Here is a 25,454-nt window from a genome sequence, read left to right on the forward strand (position 1 = left end):
TCAATATAAAATATTTAAAAATATTATATTTTTAATGTAATGTCTTTAGTTATCTTATTTTATCTTTTATCCACGAATCATATATCTGAAGTCAAGGGGTGAGTTTTAATTAAGTCTAAATAATTAAGTGTACAATGTTCCAGTTATTTATTAAACCATATCTAGTTAGGCCGATAGGCCTTCCTATTGAAACAGACTTTCGTCATCCCTTTCTTTCTCATGCTGACACGTGGCATCGGGAACAGAGTGGGCATAACTGCAGAGTTCTGCAATCTCACGCCGACACGTGGCATCGGGAAAAGAGCGGGGATAACCGTAGAGTTCTGCAAGCGAGCTGCGTCGTGTATTCATGGATATTGATGAAGACGGTTCTGCTGCTAAATTCGTGCCGTTTTCTTCGGAAGCTTATTCAGCGCATTGTGTTTTCGGAGAAAGATGCATATGGTAGCTTCCCAACTCAACTGAACTGCTCTCACTCGCTTTCTGTATGTTGTTTGGATTGGATTGCTAGCGGGTCAAATTTGACTGTGGGAAACGGGTCGCTGGCTGTGTGTAGACTCAGCAAACGCTACTCTATAATGGTGGCGCCCATGATGCCCAGCACCAGGTTCGAATCCTTTCCTCTTCGGCAGGGCTAGGGTTAGAGCATGCTCCTCCTCATCCTCCACCTTCTGCGTTCGGTGGTCAGAAGGGACCTGCGGTTCAGCGCGGTATTTCTCCTCCATGGCGTGAAGATGATAAAGATGGACACTACGTCTTCGAGGTCGGAGTTATTTGGCTCCAAAATGTAAGTGCACAAATTTCCATGAACTTTCTTCTTCGTTAGTGTATTATTATTGATTAGAGAGGGCGTGAAAGGATGATTATTCCGTCAGAGTTTTCTATGGACAATTCATGTCAAAATTGTGTTAGGATAGAATGGTTTTGAATCTAGGTCATCCTTGTGCAACTCACTGCTGCACGATGACCCAATGGACCCACTAACATCGCCTGGATTTATTAGATATAATGTCTGTTTTTATTAATACAGAAGAGATAGTAACAACAATTTACATATGATCATCGAAGCCCTACAGAACTTGCTTATACTGTTTTTGCTATGAGGCAGTCGATATGTCTACTGACCATAAAATTCATAACAAGCAAGGCTATGTAAATCCCATATATGCATGTTTACTTTTTCCCCAGTGAAATCCCCAACAGAAACTCCAGGTAGTGGACATTTTAGTTTGTTTTTCCATGAAATATGTTCTGAAATGAAGCTCTGTTGCATATATTTTGTCCTGTTCAACCTGCAAAATAAATCTGTGGCCAAAAATTTATGTTACCTACTCCAGAATATTTCATTATATACCGATTTGTAGGCCATAAATTTCCCATTCCACATTGAGAACATTCCCCGTTCACACACAACTATACTGGATTTTGAGAGTATCTGAAGCGATCTGTAACTTGGAAAAAATCCAAAACCTACTGCGTTGATCAGAAACACAAGAGTTTGTTACGCCTGAGCCAGAAAGGTACACATTTCTCACCATGGCTAGCCAAGTCCACAATATCCTTCCATGCCCAGCTCTAATTACCGAGATACCGTCACATCTGTACAGCGAACATTTTACGATGCCGAGGTCTCCAATACTTATTTCACATTCACGGTACACCGTAAGCTTGACATCTGTGCACCTCACATGCGACCGAGGTGTTTCTGGTTCTGTATTTTTTCCAAGTCCACATTATCCTTCCATGCCCAGCTCTAATTACCGAGATACCGTCACATCTGTACAGCGAACATTTTACGATGCCAAGGTCTCCAATACTTATTTCACATTCACGGTACACCGTAAGCTTGACATCTGTGCACCTCACATGCGACTGAGGTGTTTCTGGTTCTGTATTTTTTTTTTTCCTTTTTCCTGTTGCCCTGGATTCCTCTCCATTTTAAGCATGGCTTCCTCTGCATTTTTTTTTTCTTCCTTTTTTCTTTTTCCTGTTGCCTTGGATTCCTGGGTCTGATATCTTGTGTTTATTTTTTATTAGTTTACCAATTTTGTCATTGTGGATTTGATATCTTGTGTTTATCTTTTATTCGTTTACAATTCTTTTCACAGTGGAGGTGAAAAGAAACGCCGCCTAAAATGGCCCAACCGGCACAGGTGAAGGTTTATTTCGTTTTGGTGGAATTTATGAATTGTTAACATCAAATTTTGCCCGATGTCCTATTCATTCAGCAGGACCCTCTGGATTATGCGATGACAGGAAAAAATCCTTTGCATCATGTGATGACGAGAATTATTTTTGTTTTTATCTCAGGAGTCATCTTTTGTTGACTCTGTGACTAGCCCATGAAGTTTATTTTATAACTGTGTTGTCAACACAGTTCCCTGTTCCGGAAACTTCTCATGACATCTACAGAGTGCTGTAGATCTTATGGGTAATGGTGATCCTATTTTTCATAGACAAGATCGGTTTTATTGTATGGTTACCCCATCTTTCTTATTGGAGTGTGGATATATAATGCTTAAATATATACATATCCTTCTGCATGGAACAGTATTGTGTAATATTCAGTATTTGAAATATAAATCTGCATATAGGAGTTTTTTCTTGTGCATGTTCTCTGTATGGAAGATTTGTATTTTAGCCTTATTTTTTTGCATGGAACAATTTTATAGAGTTTATGCCTTAGAGAGCAGTATGCAGGGTCATTTCCTTTTTTTTCAAAGATAGTCATCCGAAACTCTTGCAGAATGCCTTGAAGCCAGAATTTTCAGTTTCATAATGTTTGATGTCTATTAAATTTTTATTTAAATGCAATAATTATTTACCTCATTTTGTGTTCTCTCCAGAAGAGTATATTAAGACCACCGGTATCTATTTCAAGCAAGCTGTGAAAGAAAGTAAAAAATTGATACGTCCTCTGTGTGGTAGGACCCACATATTGGTCAATACTCGCTCCTTTTTGGCCAAACTTGGCAATATATTACTAAGTTTTGCTCAGTTTCCTCTGTTTCTGATTTTTCCAAGTATATCATCCCTGATTGTTGTGTTTATGATCCCTAAATTTTTAATAATCCAGTTATTGCTGAATTTTTCTGTGTCCCCAATTTGACTCTCCATTTTGGGTTTCCTGAGCTGTTGCGGAGTCTGAATCATGTGATCAAATAAATAAATTTTGTATTTGCAACCAGGATAGCCCAGAAAGTCACAAAGGAAGGCCTTGGATTCTAGTGACAGTGAAGCATGATTTCAAGTAGGAAATATGATGCTCATCACAACCTAACAACTATAATGATATGAATAAAATTGCATTGCTAGCTATCTGTATTTATTTTTGAATTTTCCGTTCATGTGAAATAGCCTATGTTTTCTTTATTTTTCTTGCAAGTAACTGTTCATCTTGATATTTTCCTATTATATGCTCCTTTTTACAGTGTAATATTTTTACAGGCTGTCTACCTGATATTTATTTTTGTTGGTCCAATGGAACAAAAATAAGGTTCTTTTCATTTTCCCATCTTGTTAAAATGTTACTGTTTTCAATATTTGCAGCTTTTGCTGTTATAAAATTTTCTACAAATTTCTAATTTTCAAATATCTGTATAAACTTTTTATCTGTCTATCATAGAAGTTTTCTGTTATAAGGCCAACTGTATATCATAAAATTTTCATTATATGCTAAAAGTTGATGATCACAGTAAACTGGCCATTGAGGGTTCACCTTGTGATGTTATCAATCTAACATGTTAAAAAAGAATTAAATTAAGGTTGAATTTGCGATTATGTAATAATGATATGGATTAAGTGGCAGGTGTGCAAGAGCAGTTACAGTAATAGAAACTGTATGACAGATTATATCATTATACCAACGTAGTAGGTGCTTAAATTTCATACTAAATGTCCATGAGAACAAGGACATCTTTGGCTAGGTCTGTCTTGGAGTTACCCTGGCTAAACCTGTAATATTCTCACTACCAAGTTTGAGATATTTGTCTGTAAATATACTCAAGTTGTTGGTAATTTTCCCTTTCATCGAAGAAAGCTACAGTATAGCTTCTGCTTTGTAAACTTTATGCAACTTTTTAGAACTGCTCAGTTAGAGTCAAATCAGGGTATTAAAATCCATTACTGTGAAGCTTGAAGATTCCAGTCTTGTCACTGAAGGAACCTCAGGAAGTAATGGTCAATTGGAATGGATATTCTTGCTGTTTTTTTTTGTCTCTACTGCAGGCCAAAACAAAAATATGTTAAGGCCTATAAATTTTGGTGCCATGATAAGTGCATATTGCAAAAATTTACATCTCTCTGACGTTGGAAATGGACATCATATCTGGTCAAGGCAGTACTTATATGATAGGTATTCCATCCATAATATGAACCTTGTTGGAGATGGAATTCCCTTCGGCAAATATCATTTAATCTAAATCAGCATAGATTAGAAGAGCACTGTGTACATTATCTGTATCTTCATATAGATACAAAGGATTGCATTTGCACCATTTTCAAATTGTTTTATATTTTAGACCCGGTGCCATCTAAGAAATGGACCAAGCTGAGTATCATGATGTATATTTTGTATAACTACCACTCATTTGGTGTGGGACTGGCTCTCTTTCCCAAGGGTAATAATCAAATTATAAATCTCTCCTTCCAGAAAGTTTAAAGACCTGGTTGCCCTTGTGTTGCACACAGATAGGGCACTCCTCAGACAATTTAATTACCTGCACCAGCAGAATTCACAGAAATGGCAGCCTGAATCAATTATATATGTTAAAATATATTGATTTAATAATGCAAATGAGTGCTTTGTTTATCTCACCTTTGGCACACATTTCAAACAAAAGAAGTGGCTACACGCTAATTGCTTCGGCTCCACAACGGCATCTGCACATAGACTTATAGGTAGAAGTTTCGGATTTTGTTGTCTGTTGTTAGAATACAGATAAATCATTGAAATAACAATGTCAAAAAAACGAATATTCTAAGTACCCAGGCATATAGAACAAGTAAGTTCCTTATCGATAACAGATGTTGATGATGCTTGTGTTAAAGCTTTGGAAATAGTGGGCATGTTCCCCACTGTTTTCTCTGAAGTATTTAATACCGTTTTAATACGATTGGATCCATTAAGATTTGAAAATGGACTCTCTGGAAGGTTATGTCCATAGCTGTTGCAAGGAAAGAAACTCACTGATCATTACCTTTTTATAATAATCACCCAAACAAAACAAAGTAGCTTCTATTCAACTACTTCCAGGAACCCATTATTGACAGCTTGTTTTCTAAGTAAAATCTTTGTCATGTTCTTTATTTTACAGAACTGCAAACTGTGGATGATGGTCTCTACCTTTCTTGATCGTCATTATCCTGCTTAGGCTTATCTTCGTTATTCTCCGGTACCTCAAGCAGCTACCCAAACTGATCGGTTGAAGGAAAATTGTTGAGATCTGCATAAGAGGATGAATGAAATTACTTAAATGCAAAGTGATAGTCTCTAGAGAACATGTCTTGAATAAGTGGGTATTCTAGGTTTACCTTCTGATGCCTTGGATTCTATTTCAGACTGTGGGAATCCATTAGTGAATCTATTCTCGAGGGGGTGAGAAACAACAATAGGTAGTGATATTGTAGGTACATTTGGGTAAATATCCATTTCTTTCTTTACACCAACTCTTTCCTTAGGAAAATAAATGTCATTTATAATCAAGGCTTCATAAAACTAGCTACTATCATATTTTAGGTATCTGGCTCCAGAATATTTCATGTATGGCCAGGTTAATAAGAAGATGGACGTGTATCCTTTGGAGTAGTTCTTCTAGAGCTAATAACTGGAAGAAAACCTACACACAGCCAGCGACCCGTTTCCCACAGTCAAATTTGACCCACTAGCAATCCAATCCAAACAACATACACAGAGTGAGTGAGAGCAGTTCAGTTGAGCTGGGGGTTTCCCGGTCTCTAAGAAGCTCGAACCCTTGACCCAATATCTGGAGAAAACCACAAAGACACCACAACACACAGACCAACCTCTTCTTCGCCATGGGGGGCAACGTCCCACGTCAATCTGGCGTGTTTCCTGGCTTTCCACCGCTTGATTCCTGTGAATTCGGCCTCGCAATGCACACATAGTCCATTGACCGCCTTCAGCACTCTGGCTCTTTCCAACTGTAGAGAGATATGACGAAACCAGTGCACCTGACCTTTATATTCTAACGCAAAAGCATAGAAAGATAGTAATGGATTCATTTTCATCGGTATGGACGCTCACTGTTTCTAATGGAGAGAGGGGAAGCAGAGGAAGAAAAAAGCCGACCAATAGTACCCACTTCTAAGCTAGCTTCGGATTACCTAGCTATACCGGGTGCATTTATGTTATTTTTCTCTTGCTCTTATAAAAACAACATCAGTGGTTTCAGTGTCCTGCCTTGTAGTTGTTATATATGTGATGGCAAGCTATCTTGTTATAGTAGAATACCTGATATGCTTGATATGATAAAAGTCAAACAGTTGACTTTGTTCATGTCTATCAAAAATCAGTTGACTTTGCTTAATGATCAGTTAGCTTTGCTCATGTATATCAGAATTCTCGAATAGTCATATCCCTGTATTGAGATTTTATTCACATGATCAATAATCCCCTTCTTATCCACCTATGGCTTTACATGCAATACCGTCCTAAAGCGTTATCCTATAGGTACACTTCAGTAAGTTTCATATGTGGCCTGTTTTGTGCCCTGGCTCACAACCTCTTGTTTCCAGTCTACATATACTATTACACAATACTAGATATACTTGCACTGATATGCCCATTGATGGTACCTTCTTCAGCGATCTGTGGTCACAGCTTGTAGCAGCTTTAATTTTATTTCAAATGTCTTGCCATTCTAACATGTTTGTTTTTCCTTTGCAGATTTTCTTGTCCAGTGTGCTCCAAATCTGTCTGTGATATGTCTAAATTGTGGGAGAAACTTGACCGAGAGGTAGATATTTTCGACAAGATGAACATCTTGAAGTCAACTTGCAATGGGTTGTATAAAGAGTAGCTTATTAGATGTGTTTTTGCTAATTTTGATTTCTCATATTTGAAATTTTCTTTCGTCCAATGGCAATTGATTTTTTAAGTTTCTTGAGTGGATTCTGATATTTTTTTTTTGTCATGTAGGTTGCTTTGACTCCAATGCCTCAAGCTTATAAGAACAAAATGGTAACTTGTCTGATGGTAGCGTGAGAGAAAATACCTCACCACTTTCTCGTCGGTCATTTGAGTAGGTTTGGATCTTATGCAATGACTGTGGAGTAACTTCTAAAGTAAATTTTCACATTGTTGCACACAAGTGTCAAAGTTGCAACTCTTATAACACCTGGCAGACCAGGGGAGGTCCTTCTGCAAGTTCATGTGGATCTCATCTTTGATATTCTCAAATGTTCAGATTCGTGTATCCCACTTTACCACTTGTAACGTTGCCTTAGCACTGCCTATGTAGAATGAAAAACAGTGGTACTGCAAATTGCTATGCAGTGGCATTACTGTAAGAATTCACTGTAACCGTTGAGTTTTCCACAAACGAAAAATTCAATAATTCCAATTTAATAATCCTATCGGCCTCTCTTTGTACCTTTTGGGACAATTGCTAGTTATTAACTGTTAGTTATGGCTGTGCCAGCGCTTGACACTGACGCCGTCAGCTGGAAAACGAGGGCAAGACTACTCGGAAAGTTTGAGCGATGGAAAATACGGTAATGAAGTCACATGCATGCTCATGGTAGTCATGCAAGAATCCATGTGTTTCGTCTTTATGGAGAGATGCAGAAGATGTACTTAAGACCATTAAATACCGTATAGCATAGGAAATATGGCTTGCCATTGAAGGAGTGTATCTTCGTTTGTAGTATAAAGCTTCTGAAGCTTCCGATCCGAATCGATTGAATTACCGTTTGAATCAGCAGATCCAAGTTCTATATCATCCTGTATAAAGATCCCGAATTCGTACGATATGGCCGGTGTTGAGGTAAATCAGTGAAGCTCTGCATGTTGGCATTGCCATTTGATGTTCACTATCAAATTTGTTTTCATCATTCTGATTGATTGTTCTGTATCAAGATCTATGGATCCAAACTTCAGTTGCATAGATCGAAGGCTTTAGCGAGTATGGGGTAATCCCGTGATGGATTGTTTGTTTGTGCAGGTTGCATGTTGCAGGTTGTTTGTTTGTTTTTATGTCCCACCTCCCCAAGAAGCAGAGAATGCTCCAGAAACAGGGGAAGGGGTAGCCCTAGTTTTGAACACGGTATTGTTCAAACCAGCCGAAGAAACCGCTGAACAAACCCAGCGGAGAGCTCTGTTTCGGAGGGTTTGTATGTCACAGTCAGTCGAAGAAAGAGCTGAACCAACTCAGCGGAAAGCTTTGTTTCGGAGGGTTTGTATGTCACACGGTCAGCCCTGTACGCTGATTATTGACAGTGGAAGTACAAATAACTTGGTGGCCAGAGAGATGGTGGAAAAGTTGGGGTTGAAGCGGTTGAAACACCCCACCCCTTACAGAGTTTCATGGCTGCAAGAAGGCCATCAGTTGCTGGTAGATGAGCAATGCGAAGTGGAGTTTCATACCGACGAATATAAGGATAAGGTCATTTGTGACATAATGTCGATGGATGTATGTGACATACTGCTAGGCAGGCCATGGCAGTTTGACAGGGATGTGGTATATTGCAGAAAGAAAAATTATTACAAGGTTTACAAAGATGGGATCAAGCGTAAGCTTGTGGCCATCAAAGATGAAGAGACAACAGGGACAAGTGAAACAAGATCACCGTTTCTGAAACAAGTTGACAGCCCCAAAGAGAAGGTTACCGATATCAAACCCACGACCGAAAAAGCCACTGTAGAAGAAGTTCCTGTCTCCAGTCCCGCTGAGGAGGTTCCCGCGGCCGCGAAAACAGTCGATGAAATCCCCGCCACAGTAACGCCGCCTGCATCGGAGCCTGAAGCAGAATCGGGCCCGGTGGAATCCGTGCAAGTGAAAAAACCAAGGAGGAATCTGCCCCGGCCGCCAAAGAAGCCGAGGCAGCTAAGGAAGAGATTGTCGCTCAGCCTCCCGCCGAGGCTGCGGCTGTTGAAGAAAAGGCTGAAGAATCATCGGATAAGGAAGAAGCTCCCGCCGCCATTGAAACGACGGCAGAAGAAAAGGCTGAAGAATCATTGGTCAAGGAAGAAGCACCTGCTGAAATTCTAGAGGAAAAAACTGCAACGGTTGAAGAGAGTGCTGTTAAGCCTGCTGAAACAGCTCCTGCTGAAGAGAAGGCTGAGGTTGAGGGTAAGGTTGAAGAATAGGTTAATGGGTGTGGAAAGGCGAATAAATATATCTATGGATCATATGAGGGTGGGTGTTTGTGTAGGAAACTTATATGATTATAGTATTATGGGCGATATTCGGTTTAGTTCATGATGTATTTAGTGGGTTCGATCCAGTTCAGTTCCTGATCCCTTCTGCTATTAATTCAGAAGGCTCAAAGATCTCGTTGGTCATCGCTCATGTATTCATAGTTAAGTTTGTACAACGATTTCAACATATGGGTATTAGGAGTTGGAACTGCGAAGGATTGAAAGAATACTTTATAAAACATTTTGAAACATATTGGATTCGTTGTTATTCGTATATCAGTTGTTGCCACTATCCATAGTTTTTACAAATCCTCGTACTACTATTTTAGTTGATTTGATGTGTTTTATAACATATTTTATCATTTTTGTAGTTTTATATTCCAGGTATCAATTTTCTTGAATTCACAGTTTACCTAGTTATGCATTTTAATGGCATGCTAATCAACTTCATTTCCTATGATCCTTCATTTCTGAAAATCAGTAAATCTTTTGGGAAATATCGATAGTAATTCATTTACATTAATTCGCTTCCTTTGCAGATTTGATGACACATGTCATAAGGGCATGCTATGGTTTTACCCTCTGCTTACTCCTTGTAAAGTTGCTTTTCATCATTGAGAAAGGCTTCTTCAGTTAAAATTGTGCAAGGTTCAGTTAAAATTGTGCAAGGTTGTCACAAAAGTCTACAGGAGAACACATTTCCACTGTTATTTATTTTTTTTTTTTAATTCTACAGAGTATTTGTATTATATAATTCGGTGTCTGGCTTGCCACAAGTACATCAGGAAATTTCATAGATATCTCTTCAAAAATTTCAATGTCCTTCTCCTAATCAAGAATATTTCATACATTAGGTGAGGAGGGTGATTCTGGACTAGAAAACAATGAATTTGTTTGTAAAGACTTTACAGAATTTCCCAGCAATTTACAAAATTGGCAATACATATGACTACTAAATTATGATAATATCCTTGATAACAGTGGACCTACTATTGTTTCCAAGTGAATTGTTCAGATCTGATCCTTTAACAGAAAATGAGGTGATGGCACTGGCTGTGTCACTGAGCGGAGAGACAGGTTGTTGAGATGGTCTTTGATGGCCTCTATTTCTCTCCTTAAGGCGTCCATCTCATCCTCTTGACGACCTGATCTCATTTTCAAGTTGTTAACATCACCCATCTCATTAGAAATCGTTGCACATTGATCTTTAATTTCTAGATTGAGAATCAAAAGATCAACTTGGAGGGCATCCATCCTCGCCAACTAGGCTATCGTGACTCTGCAACCGCATCCTTTCTTCATGTTAAAGGGTTTCAGCTGTTTGTATTTTCCTGTATTCAAATCACTGCTTCTGATGTTGTTACTATAAGAATCCACAGGCATGTTCTTATGTTTATGCACAGGGGCCAGGATGTGCAACAAGAGCACACATTATCACTGTTAGACTACCTTAACCAACGAATTTATTCTTAATTTTTATAGGTATCAGTCTAAGAAATTGTTATTTTTTTTGGGTACAATGGAGGATGTAATATCAAAGATTTTTCCTTGTATTTGATTTGAAGACTTCAATTCTTTTGGAACAAGGATGTATGTACACAAAATATTCAAGCACCGAATGAACTGAAAATATCCTTGATGACAGTGGACCTACTATTGTTTTCAAGTGAATTGTTCAGATCTGATCCTTTAACAGAAAATGAGGTGATGGCACTGGCTGTGTCACTGAGCGGAGAGACAGGTTGTTGAGATGGTCTTTGATGGCCTCTATTTCTCTCCTTAAGGCGTCCATCTCGTCCTCTTGACGACCTGATCTCATTTTCAAGTTGTTAACATCACCCATCTCATTTGAAATCGTTGCACATTGATCTTTAATTTCTAGATTGAGAATCAAAAGATCAACTTGGAGGGCATCCATCCTCTGGGCCAACTAGGCTATCGTGACTCTGCAACTGCATCCTTTCTTCATGTTAAGGGGTTTCAGCTGTTTGTATTTTCCTGTATTCAAATCACTGCTTCTGATGTTGTTACTATAAGAATCCACAGGCATGTTCTTATGTTTATGCACAGGGGCCAGGATGTGCAACAAGAGCACACATTATCACTGTTAGACTACCTTAACCAACGAATTTATTCTTAATTTTTATAGGTACCAGTCTAAGAAATTGTAATTTTTTTGCGTACAATGGAGGATGTAATATCAAAGATTTTTCCTTGTATTTGATTTGAAGATTTCAATTCTTTTGGAACAAGGATGTATGTACACAAAATATTCAAACACCGAATGAACTGAAAATAATACGTGGAGGCATTTCATAAGAGCATTTGGAATGTGCTATAGTTTAATGTATAACTGCGTAAAGATATGTTTTTCTGTGAACTAAAACTACTTTGGAATTTCAAATTTTACCTGCCCTGATATCATACACAGATGAATGGCATTCGTTGAAATTATATTGAAAATCCATTGTATGATGTTTAATGGGTTTTATAAATTTATTTATGTAGAAACTATAAAATATCTTCAAATCTTAAAATTACAGATCTTAGCCAGTGCAAACTATTGGAGGAGTGGCAAAAATCTATGGTTTGTCGTGGGAAGAGTCCTTCGTAATGCGATCCTGCCATTGCAAACATGAAGTAAGATCTAGTCACCGCAGGCTTATCTTCATTGGGCGCTTCTGCTTATACTCCATCTGCGCCTTTGAGTGGAGGGAACATCCGAAACAATGATATTAAAATCATTTGACGAGAGATCAAGACCCCAACCATCAACCCAAGAAATCTAACCAGACAAATTGATAGAAGAAAATTAAACTAAAGGGGATTAAATATCTATTGCATGGAACTAAAACAAAGAAGTAGTGATAAACTGTACAATTAAGGTAGATTTAGTACTAAGAAAACAAGATTCTGCAACCTTATGAATTTTGAAAAAATGAAATTTTCCTGTCAAAGGAGTGCTAAAGAAAAGACAGATTTCATTTACCATTAGTGCAATACAGAGACGGGGAAATTATAGAATCCATATAACGAATTAGTAATAATGCAGGAAATAAACAAACTTGTACATTAAAAAATACAAATTGATAGTGTGCCATCTATTATGTCTTTACTTGTCAAGAAGAGCAAAACTGTACAACCAATTTATACCAGTTTGTAAACAATACAAAAGTATAGGCCTCTATGGAGAAAAATACAGTTCGTAATGTCCAAATTACCTAGTTGACATTTCTTTTGAACAGAAAACACAACAAAGAAACCCTGTAGTGCACAGGAAATGAACCCGACTATAGTTATGTGGGTTCCGTATTTAGACAATTTGAAAATCAACCCCCAAAATCTAGGATCTAGTAAATTACAAATGTTGTCGAATTGACTCGTCCCGACATAACCTATGAGATATATTTGAACCAAACCCTACCCAGAGGTGGGTTCCACCGTTATACCGATGAGCGACTAAAAAAGAAATGAAATAACGCAGGAAATTCTTCCCTGAGGAACAGTAAACTGGTTGAGAAGTACCTGGATTAAACGAGAAATGAATCTCGCACACAGGAATCAACTGAATTGATACCTGGTGTGGACCAAAAAAAATATGGTCAGACTTGAACCTCAAGTAAACAAACAAATTGGGAAGGTGAATAGAGAAACCCTTACCTGTACGAGAGACTGTAGTGAAGAACCCTCTGGGCAGGGGATGCAACCTACTTGCTTTTTTTTACATAATTTAAAGATATGGACACTGACTAGATAATCACTCTCTCCAACCACTCAGGAGCGTATAAAAAGTTACTATCCGTCTTTATTAGGTAGGTTAAGTGTGCCTCATTCATTTTTAGCCTAGTGCAGTGGTCTTCCTGTAAGGGAAAATAAGGGCTAACAGGGGCCTTCTATCTTTACCTTTAAACACAGGATTGACCTTTCAGTACCTATACAACAGAGCTTTTACCAGCCAGATTTGAATCTATTGTTGAAATGCATCTGGCCCTAGCTATGGATCAGATAAAAGTATTTTGGAATTGAACTAATAAGCAATAACTTTTCCTTCTAGTTAGCTATAACAAAGTCAAGATTAAAATCCACGGACTTTTTTCAAGTTTTTAGAAACAAGAATCTGCATTCAAGAATCACTCACCTCAAGGAAATGTAGAGTTCATTAGACTATATTCCAGCTTCGATGTTAGGCAGATTTCCTTCCTCTTAACAGACCAGGTTGTGTAGTCTGGCTAAATCTGTGCACAGTAGTGGTGTTTGTCTTTGGGACCACCATTGTTGTGCTGTCTAAGTTTGATCTCGTGGAGATGCTTCGGTTGATTCAGAAATACAGAATCACCTATTTGCCTCTTGTGCCTCCCATCCTGTTGGCTATGAACAAAGTCGATATTGCAAAGAAATATGATTTGAGTTCTTTGCACACTGTTATATGTGGTGGAGCTCCCCTGAGCAAAGAGTCTATAGAGGAGTTTATTTCTTGGTTCCCTGGAGTCACAATAAGACAAGTAAAGTTGTTTTCTTCTTTTCTGCCATGCTGGTCTACTTACTATAGAAATACAAATACTAGAACACTAACTTTGCTTTCTTTTACATAATTTAAAGCTATGGACACTGACTAGATAATCACTCTCTCCAACCACTCAGAAGAGTATAAAAAGTTACTATCCGTCTTTATTAGGTAGGTTAAGTGTGCCTCATTCATTTTTAGCCTAGTGCAGTGGTCTTCCTGTAAGGGAAAATGAGGGCTAACAGGTGCCTTCTATCTTTCGGTTTCCCTTCGAACACAGGATTGACCTTTCAGTACCTATACAACAGAGCTTTTACCAGCCAGATTTGGAATCTATTGTTGAAATGCATCTGGCCCTAGCTATGGATCAGAGAAAAGTATTTTGGAATTGAACTAATAAGCAATAACTTTTCCTTCTAGTTAGCTATAACAAAGTCAAGATTAAAATCCACGGACTTTTTTCAAGTTTTTAGAAACAAGAATCTGCATTCAAGAATCACTCACCTCAAGGAAAAGTAGAGTTCATTAGACTATATTCCGGCTTCGATGTTAGGCAGATTTCCTTCCTCTTAACAAACCAGGTTGTGTAGTCTGGCTAAATCTGTGCACAGTAGTGGTGTTTGTCTTTGGGACCAAATTGCTATAGCTTGGGTGACTAGGCATCTGGGATTAAAAAATAGCTAGTCACAAACTTGAAGCCTACTGAGCAGATGATTGTATGGGTAGGATCAGCCTTTTCTTGGCCTGCACAGAGGTTTGACTGATAGCTTTTTCCCACCCATATGATACTCTACAGCCCAGGGGCACGTGTACGAAACATAGAAAGCATTTAGAGGTAATTTGAAGTATATCTTGGATGGTGGATCGCAGATATTAGCAACATCACACCTATGGGGTCTTTTTAGCCAGCGTGTATATGCCTAGCCATGCTTACACACAAGCATCTAACAAGTACAGGGGCTTGCATTGAGCATTGAATATCTCTGACTAATCATCAACAACTAAGACAGTTTCTGCCATTTTTTTGCTTGCTACCAAGGTATTAGAGCCATGACCTTACAACTATCTCGGTAAGCTTACACCTAGGCTATGCTTTTTCTCAAGTAAGGTTGCATGATATTTTGCAGTGCTATGGGCTAACGGAAACAATGGGAATGGGGGCATCCACAGACAGTCAAGAAGAAAGTAGACACTATGGAACGACTGGCTTCTTGTCTCCAAATACTGAAGCAAAGATAGTTGATCCTGTTTCAGGAGCTCCTCTGCCCCCAAACCAGAAAGGAGAACTGTGGCTTCGTGGTCCATATGTCATGAAAGGTATGTTCTCTTTCTGAAACTTTCTTTTGTTCATAATAAAGATATTGAACAAGAGACAACCTTAAATACAATGCATAGTTCAAAACCTGCTCTAGAGAGGAAGTATTTCATTGAAGTTTTATACCAACAAACAAAATTTTAAGATGGTGGAATAGAGTTATGCAAGTGGAAGAATTCCAATCCAATTCTCTGGAGGTTCTCAATTAGCTGTGGTGAAGCAAGCCCTTGAACTTGACTTCTTCGCTTAACCCTGAGAAAATTACGTCTGTTGGAAAAGGAAACTTCGGGTAGATGAGGATTGTGGATATGTATCGTTGCCTTACATAAACAGATCTTTTAAAGGTCAGATTTAAAGATTTAAAAAATCTGTTTTACTCTATTGCAGGTTATTTCAGCAATCCGGAAGTGACTAGTTCAACTCTGGATTCGGATGGTTGGCTACGAACAGGTGACCTCTGTTACTTCTCTAATGTTAAGAATTGTACTTATCAGCGGTCCAATGCATTCACAGGCTTAGGGATCATTTCAGTGCCTTTGTTGAACAGGGAATGATAATTTTGTATTGGGAGAAACATATAAAGAGCACTGCTCATTGAAATTTTTTTCAAGCTTTTGTCTAGATTATTGAATGTATTAGAACTAACTTCAGAAGATGGAGGAACCAAAATACCTTTCTGTAGCTGATTGCTTTTTACTATAAAGGAAATTTGAGTTTCATCAACATTGAGTTCATTAGAGCTGTTCTGAGACTCAGCAACGGATGTGTGGCAGGTTATATTCCTTTCCGATGATTGGTTTGGTTTATTATTTGACATTTCCTCCATGATATATTTGTCCTTTCCCATTGAAATATTTAACAAATCCCCATATTTATATTCTTCTTTAGTTTTTGTTGAATAGGGTCATCGTGAGTTTCTTCTATCTTCATTTTTGCAGTTAGCATTTTTGTATAGGGAGTGTGCCTATAAATATTGGTACACATTTAAGAATATTTCTATAATTCTGGTTGGTTACAACATTTAGAAAAAGTGAATAGATATGTTGATATTTAGGTCATTGACATAATGCACACACAATATGGATAATGGATTTCCGCACTTTATGTCTTACGGCGTTTCCTTTGCAACATCTGTTGCAAATGCTAGTAAAGATTGTACAACGATTTCAACATATGGGTATTAGGGGTTGTGTAACTTTGTATCTTTCTAATTTATCTGAAACGATATGTTGTGCCGCAGTAATAATTACAATGGGATGTCTATTTAGTGCAAAAAAAAAAAAAAGCGTTCGATTTTCCACCGTTTTGATCAAATAGATGTAAAGACCATAGGAATATTGAACAATAAATATTTTAAGTTTACATGATTATACATTTTATTTTTACTTTTATGAAATGATTTTTCGATTTATTTTATGGTCAAGAAATATAAATATACGGTGTGAGTTGGTTTAATGGTTAAGAATACTTGTTTTTTTAGAGCATGTGTTTTTTCTTAAAAGATCACAGGTTCAAAACTTGAGTGGTAGAGTATGTATGTCTTTTTAGACTTAGAAAACAAGGGAGTTTCATTCACTAATTTGGTGTTTGGCTCTGTAGTAAGCTTAAAATTAAATAATAATAATAATAATATATATTACTTTTTCTTTCTCATTGATTATTTATATTTATATTTTTTATTTTAAATTATATAATTAATGATTATGATGATTAATTTGGATTATATGGTTTATAGGATTTTAAGAAAGTAAGAGATTAATAGGAATTTTTTAACATTTAATTTTCATGTTAAAATTGTTTTAAGAAGGTAAGAGATTAATAGAAATTTTTAACATTTGATTATTTTACTCGTCGTCATTACTGCCAAAGCCTGATCTTTACTTTTGTGTGTTATTTGAAGTCGGATCTTAAATGTAAATTGTGGAGTTCATATTTTTCTTTACGTCCCTGAAAAGCATGGAGACCATGTAAGATTTATGAGACTATGAATTCTCAAAACAGAATTGCATTTATAGTCTTGATGTACTTTATCTCAAAAAGAATGTTTCAACTGGCAATATGTCTCAACAACCTGCCATGTCTCAATCTGCAATATGTCTCAACAACCTGCCATGTCTCAATCTGCAATATGTATCAACAACCTAGCATTTATATTGCCAGGACCTGTTGGCCCTGGTCAGAATCCACCAGACCTTTATCAGAACATTTTTTCTTCCAAAATGCCCATTGCATCTTACTGTTCCCAAATGTGTTTTTCATCCACAGAACCTAATTACCATGATCAAATGCTTTGTAACGCTGATTAATGAATAGTTTTCTCTGCTCTGTGGCAATGGATCTCCCCATTTAATTCCCACTTCAATTTTTCATGTGAAAACTCTCGCGAAGGAGGAGAACAGAGATGGTAATGGGCCCTTGGGGTCACATTAATCTTCGCCCTCAAAGAGATTTGCAGCAGGCTTAGGGATTAGGGATTTTTGTTTTTTCAGATTAGTTGAGCTATGTATTTATAACAATTAAGTGGTGGTGGATGGATTTGATCCCACACCAAAGGATCATCATCATGAGGACCAGGCAGCTGAGATTTAATTCAAGGCAGCAGTAGCAGTTCCTGAGCCGTTTCAGAGTTCTCTACTGCTTTGCTATACTAGTCTTCTCTGTAGGCTGTATTTTGCAGGCATGGCACTTGCATTTCTCCTTTGCCCATTTGCATATATTGTCCCTCTGTGACCTATTCATAATAACAGAATATCATATTTTTCTTTACGGCCACTGAAAACCATGGAGACCATGTAAGATTTATGAGGCTAAGAATTCTAAAAACAGAATTGCATTTATAGTCTTGATGTACTTTATCTCAAAAAGAATGTCTCAACCTGCAATATGTCTCAACAACCTGCCATGTCTCAACTTGCAATATGTCTGAAATTGATCAAGCTGGGAGTTGCATAAATCGTTATGTCTCTCAATTAAGTTTTGCTCTCTCACGTAAAGCAACTGGTTTAGTTAACTTACAAGCCCGTCTTGCAATGTTTTAGCAGCATCTGAAGGAGCAGGAGATATTCAACACAAAGAGTATGCAGCGATTTTAATGTTGAAGCGGGTGATGCAGTCAGTGGGTAACTGCTATTTTGAGGGGCATTTCATTCTTTTGGTAATTTTACTCGAAGGTGCAGGAGTTGGGTACAGATGAAATCAAGTGTATTTGTGCAAATGGTAATGCACTTGAGCATATATACTTTGATGGCTTTACATAACAAGATAATCAATCGATCCAGAGTATGCTTTGAATGTCGAATAGACTGTATTTTGCAGGCATGGCACTTTCATTTCTCCTTTGCCCATTTGCATATATTGTCCCCTTGTGACCTATTCATAATAACATAATTTTTGTGTGCATTTTGTTAACTTTGTAGTTGACATTTTTATTTCATTCTTCAGGAAATGAAGCTTCTCACTGAAATTGATCAACCTGGGAGCCGCATAGATCGTTATGTCTCTCAATTAAGTTTTGTTTTGTCACGTAAAGCAGCTGGTTTAGTTAAATTACAAGCCCGTCTTGCAATGCTTTAGCAGCATCTGAAGGAGCAGGAGATATTCAACACAAAGAGAATGTAGCAATTTTAATGTTGAAGCGGGTGATGCAGTCAGTGGGTAACTGCTATTTTGAGGGGCATTTCATTCTTTTGGTAATTTTACTCGAAGGTGCAGGAGTTGGGTACAGATGAAATCAAGTGTATTTGTGCAAATAGTAATGCACTTGAGCATATATACTTTGATGGAATTATCTGATACAGACCCTTTTGTTGTTAAGTTATAAATTATTTATATATGATCATCCTCCATAACAATATGCCCCTAACTCTTCAAAGTTGTAATACTTTCATCATCGAGCAGTAATATTTATTATCCGGAGAGAGTTTTTTGTAATTTAATGGCTTAATCTACTCGTCGTCATTACTGCCGAAGCCTGATATTTACTTTTGTGTGTTATTTGAATTCGGATCCTAAATGTAAATTGTGCAGTTCATATTTTTCTTTATGTCCACTGAAAAGCATGGAGACCATGTAAGATTTATGAGACTAAGAATTCCCAAAACAGAATTGCATTTATAGTCTTGATGTACTTTATCTCAAAAAGAATGTCTCAACCTGCAATATGTCTCAACAACCTGCCATGTCTCAATCTGCAATATGTCTCAACAACCTAGCATTTATATTGCCAGGACCTGTTGGCTCTGGTCAGAACCCACCAGACCTTTATCAGAACAATTTTTCTTCCAAAATGCCCATTGCATCTTACTGTTCCCAAATGTGTTTTTCATCCACAGAACCTAATTACCATGATCAAATGCTTCGTAACGCTGATTAATGAATAGTTTTCTCTGCTCTGAGGCAATGGATCTCCCCATTTAATTCCCACTTCAATTTTTCATGTGAAAACTCTCGCGAAGGAGGAGAACAGAGATGGTAAGGGGCCCTTGGGGTCACATTAATCTTCGCCCTCAGAGAGATTTGCAGCAGGCTTAGGGATTAGGGCTTTTTGTTTTTTTCAGATTAGTTGAGCTGTGTATTTATAACAATCAAGTGGTGGTGGATGGATTTGATCCCGCGCCAAAAGATCATCATCATGAGGACCAGGCAGCTAAGATTTAATTCAAGGCAGCAGCAGCAGGTCCTGAGCCGTTTCAGAGTTCTCTACTGCTTTGCTATACTAGTCTTCTCTGTAGACTGTATTTTGTAGGCATGGCACTTGCATTTCTCCTTTGCCCATTTGCATATATTGTCTCTCTGTGACCTGTTCATAATAACAGAATATCATATTTTTCTTTACGGCCACTGAAAACCATGGAGACCATGTAAGATTTATGAGGCTAAGAATTCTCAAAACAGAATTGCATTTATATTCTTGATGTACTTTATATCAAAAATAATGTCTCAACCTGCAATATGTCTCAACAACCTGCCATGTCTCAACCTGCAATATGTCTGAAATTGATCAAGCTGGGAGCCGCATAGATCGTTATGTCTCTCAATTAAGTTTTGTTCTCTCACGTAAAGCAGCTGGTTTAGTTAACTTACAAGCCCGTCTTGCAATGTTTTAGCAGCATCTGAAGGAGCAGGAGATATTCAACACAAAGAGTATGTAGCAATTTTAATGTTGAAGCGGGTGATGCAGTCAGTGGGTAACTACTATTTTGAGGGGCATTTCATTTTTTGGTAATTTTACTCGAAGGTGCAGGAGTTGGGTACAGATGAAATCAAGTGTATTTGTGCAAATGGTAATGCACTTGAGCATATATACTTTGATGGCTTTACATAACAAGATAATCAATCGATCCAGAGTATGCTTTGGATGTCCAATAGACTGTATTTTGCAGGCATGGCACTTGCATTTCTCCTTTGCCCGTTTGCATATATTGTCCCTCTGTGACCTATTCATAATAACAGAATTTTTGTGTGCATTTTGTTAACTTTGTAGTTGACATTTTTATTTTATTCTTCAGGAAATGAAGCTTCTCACTGAAATTGATCAACCTGGGAGCCACATAGATCGTTATGTCTCTCAATTAAGTTTTGTTCTGTCACGTAAAGCAGCTGGTTTAGTTAACTTACAAGCCCGTCTTGCAATCCTTGAGCAGCATCTGAAGGAGCAGGAGATATTCAACACAAAGAGTATGCATCAATTTTAATGTTGAAGCGGGTGATGCAGTCAGTGGGTAACTGCGATTTTGAGGGGCATTTCATTCTTTTGGTAATTTTACTCGAAGGTGCAGGAGTTGGGTACAGATGAAATCAAGTGTATTTGTGAAAATGGTAATGCACTTGAGCATATATACTTTGATGGAATTATCTGATACAGACCCTTTTGTTGTTAAGTTATAAATTATTTATATATGATCACCCTCCATAACAATATGCCCCTAACTCTTTAAAGTTGTAATACTTTCATCATCGAGCAGTAATATTTATTATCTGGAGACAGTTTTTTGTAATTTAATAGCTTAATCTACTCGTCGTCATTACTGCCGAACCTTGATATTTAATTTTGTGTGTTATTTGAAGTCGGATCCTAAATGTAAATTGTGCAGTTCATATTTTTCTTTATGTCCACTGGAAAGCATGGAGACCATGTAAGATTTATGAGACTAAGAATTCCCAAAATAGAATTTCATTTATAGTCTTGATGTACTTTATCTCAAAAACAATGTCTCAACCTGCAATATGTCTCAACAACCTGCCATGTCTCAATCTGCAATATGTCTCAACAACCTAGCATTTATATTGCCAGGACCTGTTGGCTCTGGTCAGAACGCACCAGACCCTTATCAGAACAATTTTTCTTCCAAAATGCCCATTGCATCTTACTGTTCCCAAATGTGTTTTTCATCCGCAGAACCTAATTACCATGATCAAATGCTTCGTAACGCTGATTAATGAATAGTTTTCTCTGCTCTGTGGCAATGGATCTCCCCATTTAATTCCCACTTCAATTTTTCATGTGAAAACTCTCGCGAAGGAGGAGAACAGAGATGGTAATGGGCCCTTGGGGTCACATTAATCTTCGCCCTCAGAGAGATTTGCAGCAGACTTAGGGATTAAGGCTTTTTGTTTTTTCAGATTAGTTGAGCTGTGTATTTATAACAATCAAGTGGTGGTGGATGGATTTGATCCCACGCCAAAAGATCATCATCATGAGGACCAGGCAGCTGAGATTTAATTCAAGGCAATAGCAACAGGTCCTGAGCCGTTTCAGAGTTCTCTATTGCTTTGCTATACTAGTCTTCTCTGTAGACTGTATTTTGCAGGGATGGCATTTGCATTTCTCCTTTGCCCATTTGCATATATTGTCTCTCTGTGACCTGTTCATAATAACAAAATATCATATTTTTCTTTACGGCCACTGAAAACCATGGAGACCATGTAAGATTTATGAGGCTAAGAATTCTCAAAATAGAATTGCATTTATAGTCTTGATGTACTTTATCTCAAAAAGAATGTCTCAACCTGCAATATGTCTCAAAAACCTGCCATGTCTCAACCTGCAATATGTCTGAAATTGATCAAGCTGGGAGCCGCATAGATCGTTATGTCTCTCAATTAAGTTTTGTTCTCTCACGTAAAGCAGCGGCTTTAGTTAACTTACAAGCCCGTCTTGCAATGTTTTAGCAGCATTTGAAGGAGCAGGAGATTCAACACAAAGAGTATGCAGCAATTTTAATGTTGAAGCGGGTGATGCAGTTAGTGGGTAATTGCTATTTTGAGGGGCATTTCATTCTTTTCGTAATTTTACTCGAAGGTGCAGGAGTTGGGTACAGATGAAATCAAGTGTATTTGTGCAAATGGTAATGCACTTGAGCATATATACATTGATGGCTTTAAATAACAAGATAATCAATCGATCCAGAGTATGCTTTGGATGTCCAATAGACTGTATTTTGCAGGCATGGCACTTGCATTTCTCCTTTGCCCATTTGCATATATTGTCCCTTTGTGACCTATTCATAATAACAAAATTTTTGTGTGCATTTTGTTAACTTTGTAGTTGAAATTTTTATTTCATTCTTCAGGAAATGAAGCTTCTCACTGAAATTGATCAACCTGGGAGCCGCATAGATCGTTATGTCTCTCAATTAAGTTTTGTTCTGTCACATAAAGCCGCTGGTTTAGTTAACTTACAAGCCCGTCTTGCAATGCTTTAGCAGCATCTGAAGGTGTAGGAGATATTCAACACAAAGAGTATGCAGCGATTTTAATGTTGACGCGGGTGATGCAGTCAGTGGGTAACTGCTATTTTGAGGGGCATTTCATTCTTTTGGTAATTTTACTCGAACGTGCAGGAGTTGGGTACAGATGAAATCAAGTGTATTTGTGCAAATGGTAATGCACTTGAGCATATATACTTTGATGGAATTATCTGATACAGACCCTTTTGTTGTTAAGTTATAAATTATTTATATATGATCATCCTCCATAACAATATGCACCTAACTCTTTAAAGTTGTAATACTTTCATCATCGAGCAGTGATATTTATTATCCGGAGACAGTTTTTTGTAATTTAATGGCTTAATCTACTCGTCGTCATTACTGCCGAAGCATGATATTTACTTTTGTGTGTTATTTGAAGTCGGATCCTAAATGTAAATTGTGCAGTTCATATTTTTCTTTATGTCCACTGAAAAGCATGGAGATCATGTAAGATTTATGAGACTAACTATTCCCAAAACAGAATTGCATTTATAGTCTTCATGTACTTTATCTCAAAAAGAATGTCTCAACCTGCAATATGTCTCAACAACCTGCCATGTCTCTATCAGCAATATGTCTCAACAACCTAGCATTTATATTGCCAGGACCTGTTGGCTCTGGTCAGAACCCACCAGACCTTTATCAGAACAATTTTTCTTCCAAAATGCCCATTTCATCTTACTGTTCCCAAATGTGTTTTTCATCCACAGAACCTAATTACCATGATCAAATGCTTCGTAACGCTGATTAATGAATAGTTTTCTCTGCTCTGTGGCAATGGATCTCCCCATTTAATTCCCACTTCAATTTTTCATGTGAAAACTCTCGCGAAGGAGGAGAACAGAGATGGTAATGGGCCCTTGGGGTCACATTAATCTTCGCCATCAGAGAGATTTGCAGCAGGCTTAGGGATTAGGGCTTTTTGTTTTTTCAGATTGGTTGAGTTGTGTATTTATAACAATCAAGTGGTGGTGGATGGATTTGATCCCGCGCCAAAATATCATCATCATGAGGACCAGGCAGCTAAGATTTAATTCAAGGCAGCAACAGCAGGTCCTGAGCCGTTTAAGAGTTCTCTACTGCTTTGCTATACTAGTCTTCTCTGTAGACTGTATTTTGCAGGCATGGCACTTGCATTTCTCCTTTGCCCATTTGCATATATTGTCTCTCTGTGACCTGTTCATAATAACAGAATATCATATTTTTCTTTACGACCACAGAAAACCATGGAGACCATGTAAGATTTATGAGGCTAAGAATTCTCGAAACAGAATTGCATTTATAGTCTTGATGTACTTTAGCTCACAAGAATGTCTCAACCTGCAATATGTCTCAACAACCTGCCATGTCTCAGCCCGCAATATTTCTGAAATTGATCAAGCTGGGAGCCGCATAGATCGTTATGTCTCTCAATTAAGTTTTGTTCTCTCACATAAAGCAGCTGGTTTAGTTAACTTACAAGCCCATCTTGCAATGTTTTAGCAGCATCTGAAGGAGCAGGAGATATTCAACACAAAGCGTATCCAACAATTTTAATGTTGAAGCGGGTGATGCAGTCAGTGGGTAACTGCTATTTTGAGGGGCATTTCATTCTTTTGGTAATTTTACTTGAAGGTGCAGGAGTTGGGTACAAATGAAATCAAGTGTATTTGTGCAAATGGTAATGCACTTGAGCATATATACTTTGATGGCTTTACATAACAAGATAATCAATCGATCCAGAGTATGCTTTGGATGTCCAATAGACTGTATTTTGCAGGCATGGCACTTGCATTTCTCCTTTGCCCATTTGCATATATTGTCCCTCTGTGACCTATTCATAATAACAGAATTTTTGTGTGCATTTTGTTAACTTTGTAGTTGACATTTTTATTTTATTCTTCAGGAAATGAAGCTTATCACTGAAATTGATCAACCTGGGAGCCGCATAGATCGTTATGTCTCTCAATTAAGTTTTGTTCTGTCACGTAAAGCAGCTGGTTTAGTTAACTTACAAGCCCGTCTTGCAATGCTTGAGCAGCATCTGAAGGAGCAGGAGATATTCAACACAAAGAGTATGCAGCAATTTTAATGTTGAAGCGGGTGATGCAGTCAGTGGGTAACTGCGATTTTGAGGGGCATTTCATTCTTTCGGTAATTTTACTCGAAGGTGCAGGAGTTGGGTACAGATGAAATCAAGTGTATTTGTGCAAATGGTAATGCACTTGAGCATATACACATTGATGGAATTATCTGATACAGAGCCTTTTGTTGTTAAGTTATAAATTATTTATATATGATCATCCTCCATAACAATATGCCCCTCTTCAAAGTTGTAATACTTTCATCATCGAGCAGTAATATTTATTATCCGGAGACTGTTTTTTGTAATTTAATGGCATAATCTACTCGTCGTCATTACTGCCGAACCCTGATCTTTACTTTTGTGTGTTATTTGAAGTCGGATCCTAAATGTAAATTGTGCACTTCATATTTTTCTTTACGTCCACTAAAAAGCATGGAGAC

At 37.6% G+C, this 25,454-nt stretch overlaps 2 protein-coding genes and 1 long non-coding RNA gene across 3 annotated transcripts; all 3 read left to right on the plus strand.

Annotated features, from left to right (window-relative positions):
* The first annotated feature begins 290 nt into the window (after window positions 1-290).
* Window positions 291-7,203, plus strand: LOC149241147 (uncharacterized). Its single transcript, XR_016245586.1, has 4 exons — window positions 291-444; window positions 557-710; window positions 6,908-6,977; window positions 7,160-7,203. It is a non-coding gene; the product is annotated as an uncharacterized LOC149241147 (long non-coding RNA).
* Window positions 7,204-7,853: 650 nt separating this feature from the next.
* LOC149241148 (uncharacterized) lies at window positions 7,854-9,328 on the plus strand. The gene is made up of 3 exons (XM_089370451.1): window positions 7,854-8,006; window positions 8,184-8,957; window positions 9,029-9,328. The coding sequence occupies exons 1-3, from the start codon at window positions 7,992-7,994 to the stop codon at window positions 9,326-9,328; spliced, it is 1,089 nt and encodes a 362-aa protein (XP_089226577.1). The 5' UTR covers window positions 7,854-7,991.
* Window positions 9,329-14,165: 4,837 nt separating this feature from the next.
* Window positions 14,166-15,942, plus strand: LOC149241149 (beta-phenylalanine coenzyme A ligase-like). The gene is made up of 2 exons (XM_089367448.1): window positions 14,166-15,200; window positions 15,586-15,942. The coding sequence occupies exons 1-2, from the start codon at window positions 15,032-15,034 to the stop codon at window positions 15,750-15,752; spliced, it is 336 nt and encodes a 111-aa protein (XP_089223574.1). The 5' UTR covers window positions 14,166-15,031; the 3' UTR covers window positions 15,753-15,942.
* Window positions 15,943-25,454: the final 9,512 nt, after the last annotated feature.

This window comes from Pinus tabuliformis, chromosome 8 (genome assembly GCF_031772625.1).
Source record: "Pinus tabuliformis cultivar Carrire ecotype Pingquan chromosome 8, CPIR1, whole genome shotgun sequence".
Classification (NCBI taxonomy): domain Eukaryota; kingdom Viridiplantae; phylum Streptophyta; class Pinopsida; order Pinales; family Pinaceae; genus Pinus; species Pinus tabuliformis.

What these genes read in the sequence shown, in the direction of transcription:
- LOC149241148 (XM_089370451.1), top strand. An exon ending in TCGATGAAATCCCCGCCACA is followed by an intron (nt 8,958 to 9,028) that starts GTAACGCCGCCT and finishes GAAAAAACCAAG; the next exon opens with GAGGAATCTGCCCCGGCCGC.
- LOC149241149 (XM_089367448.1), top strand. Translation starts at nt 15,032, where the DNA reads ATGGGAATGGGGGCATCCACAGACAGTCAAGAAGAAAGTAGACACTAT. An exon ending in TGGTCCATATGTCATGAAAG is followed by an intron (nt 15,201 to 15,585) that starts GTATGTTCTCTT and finishes ACTCTATTGCAG; the next exon opens with GTTATTTCAGCAATCCGGAA.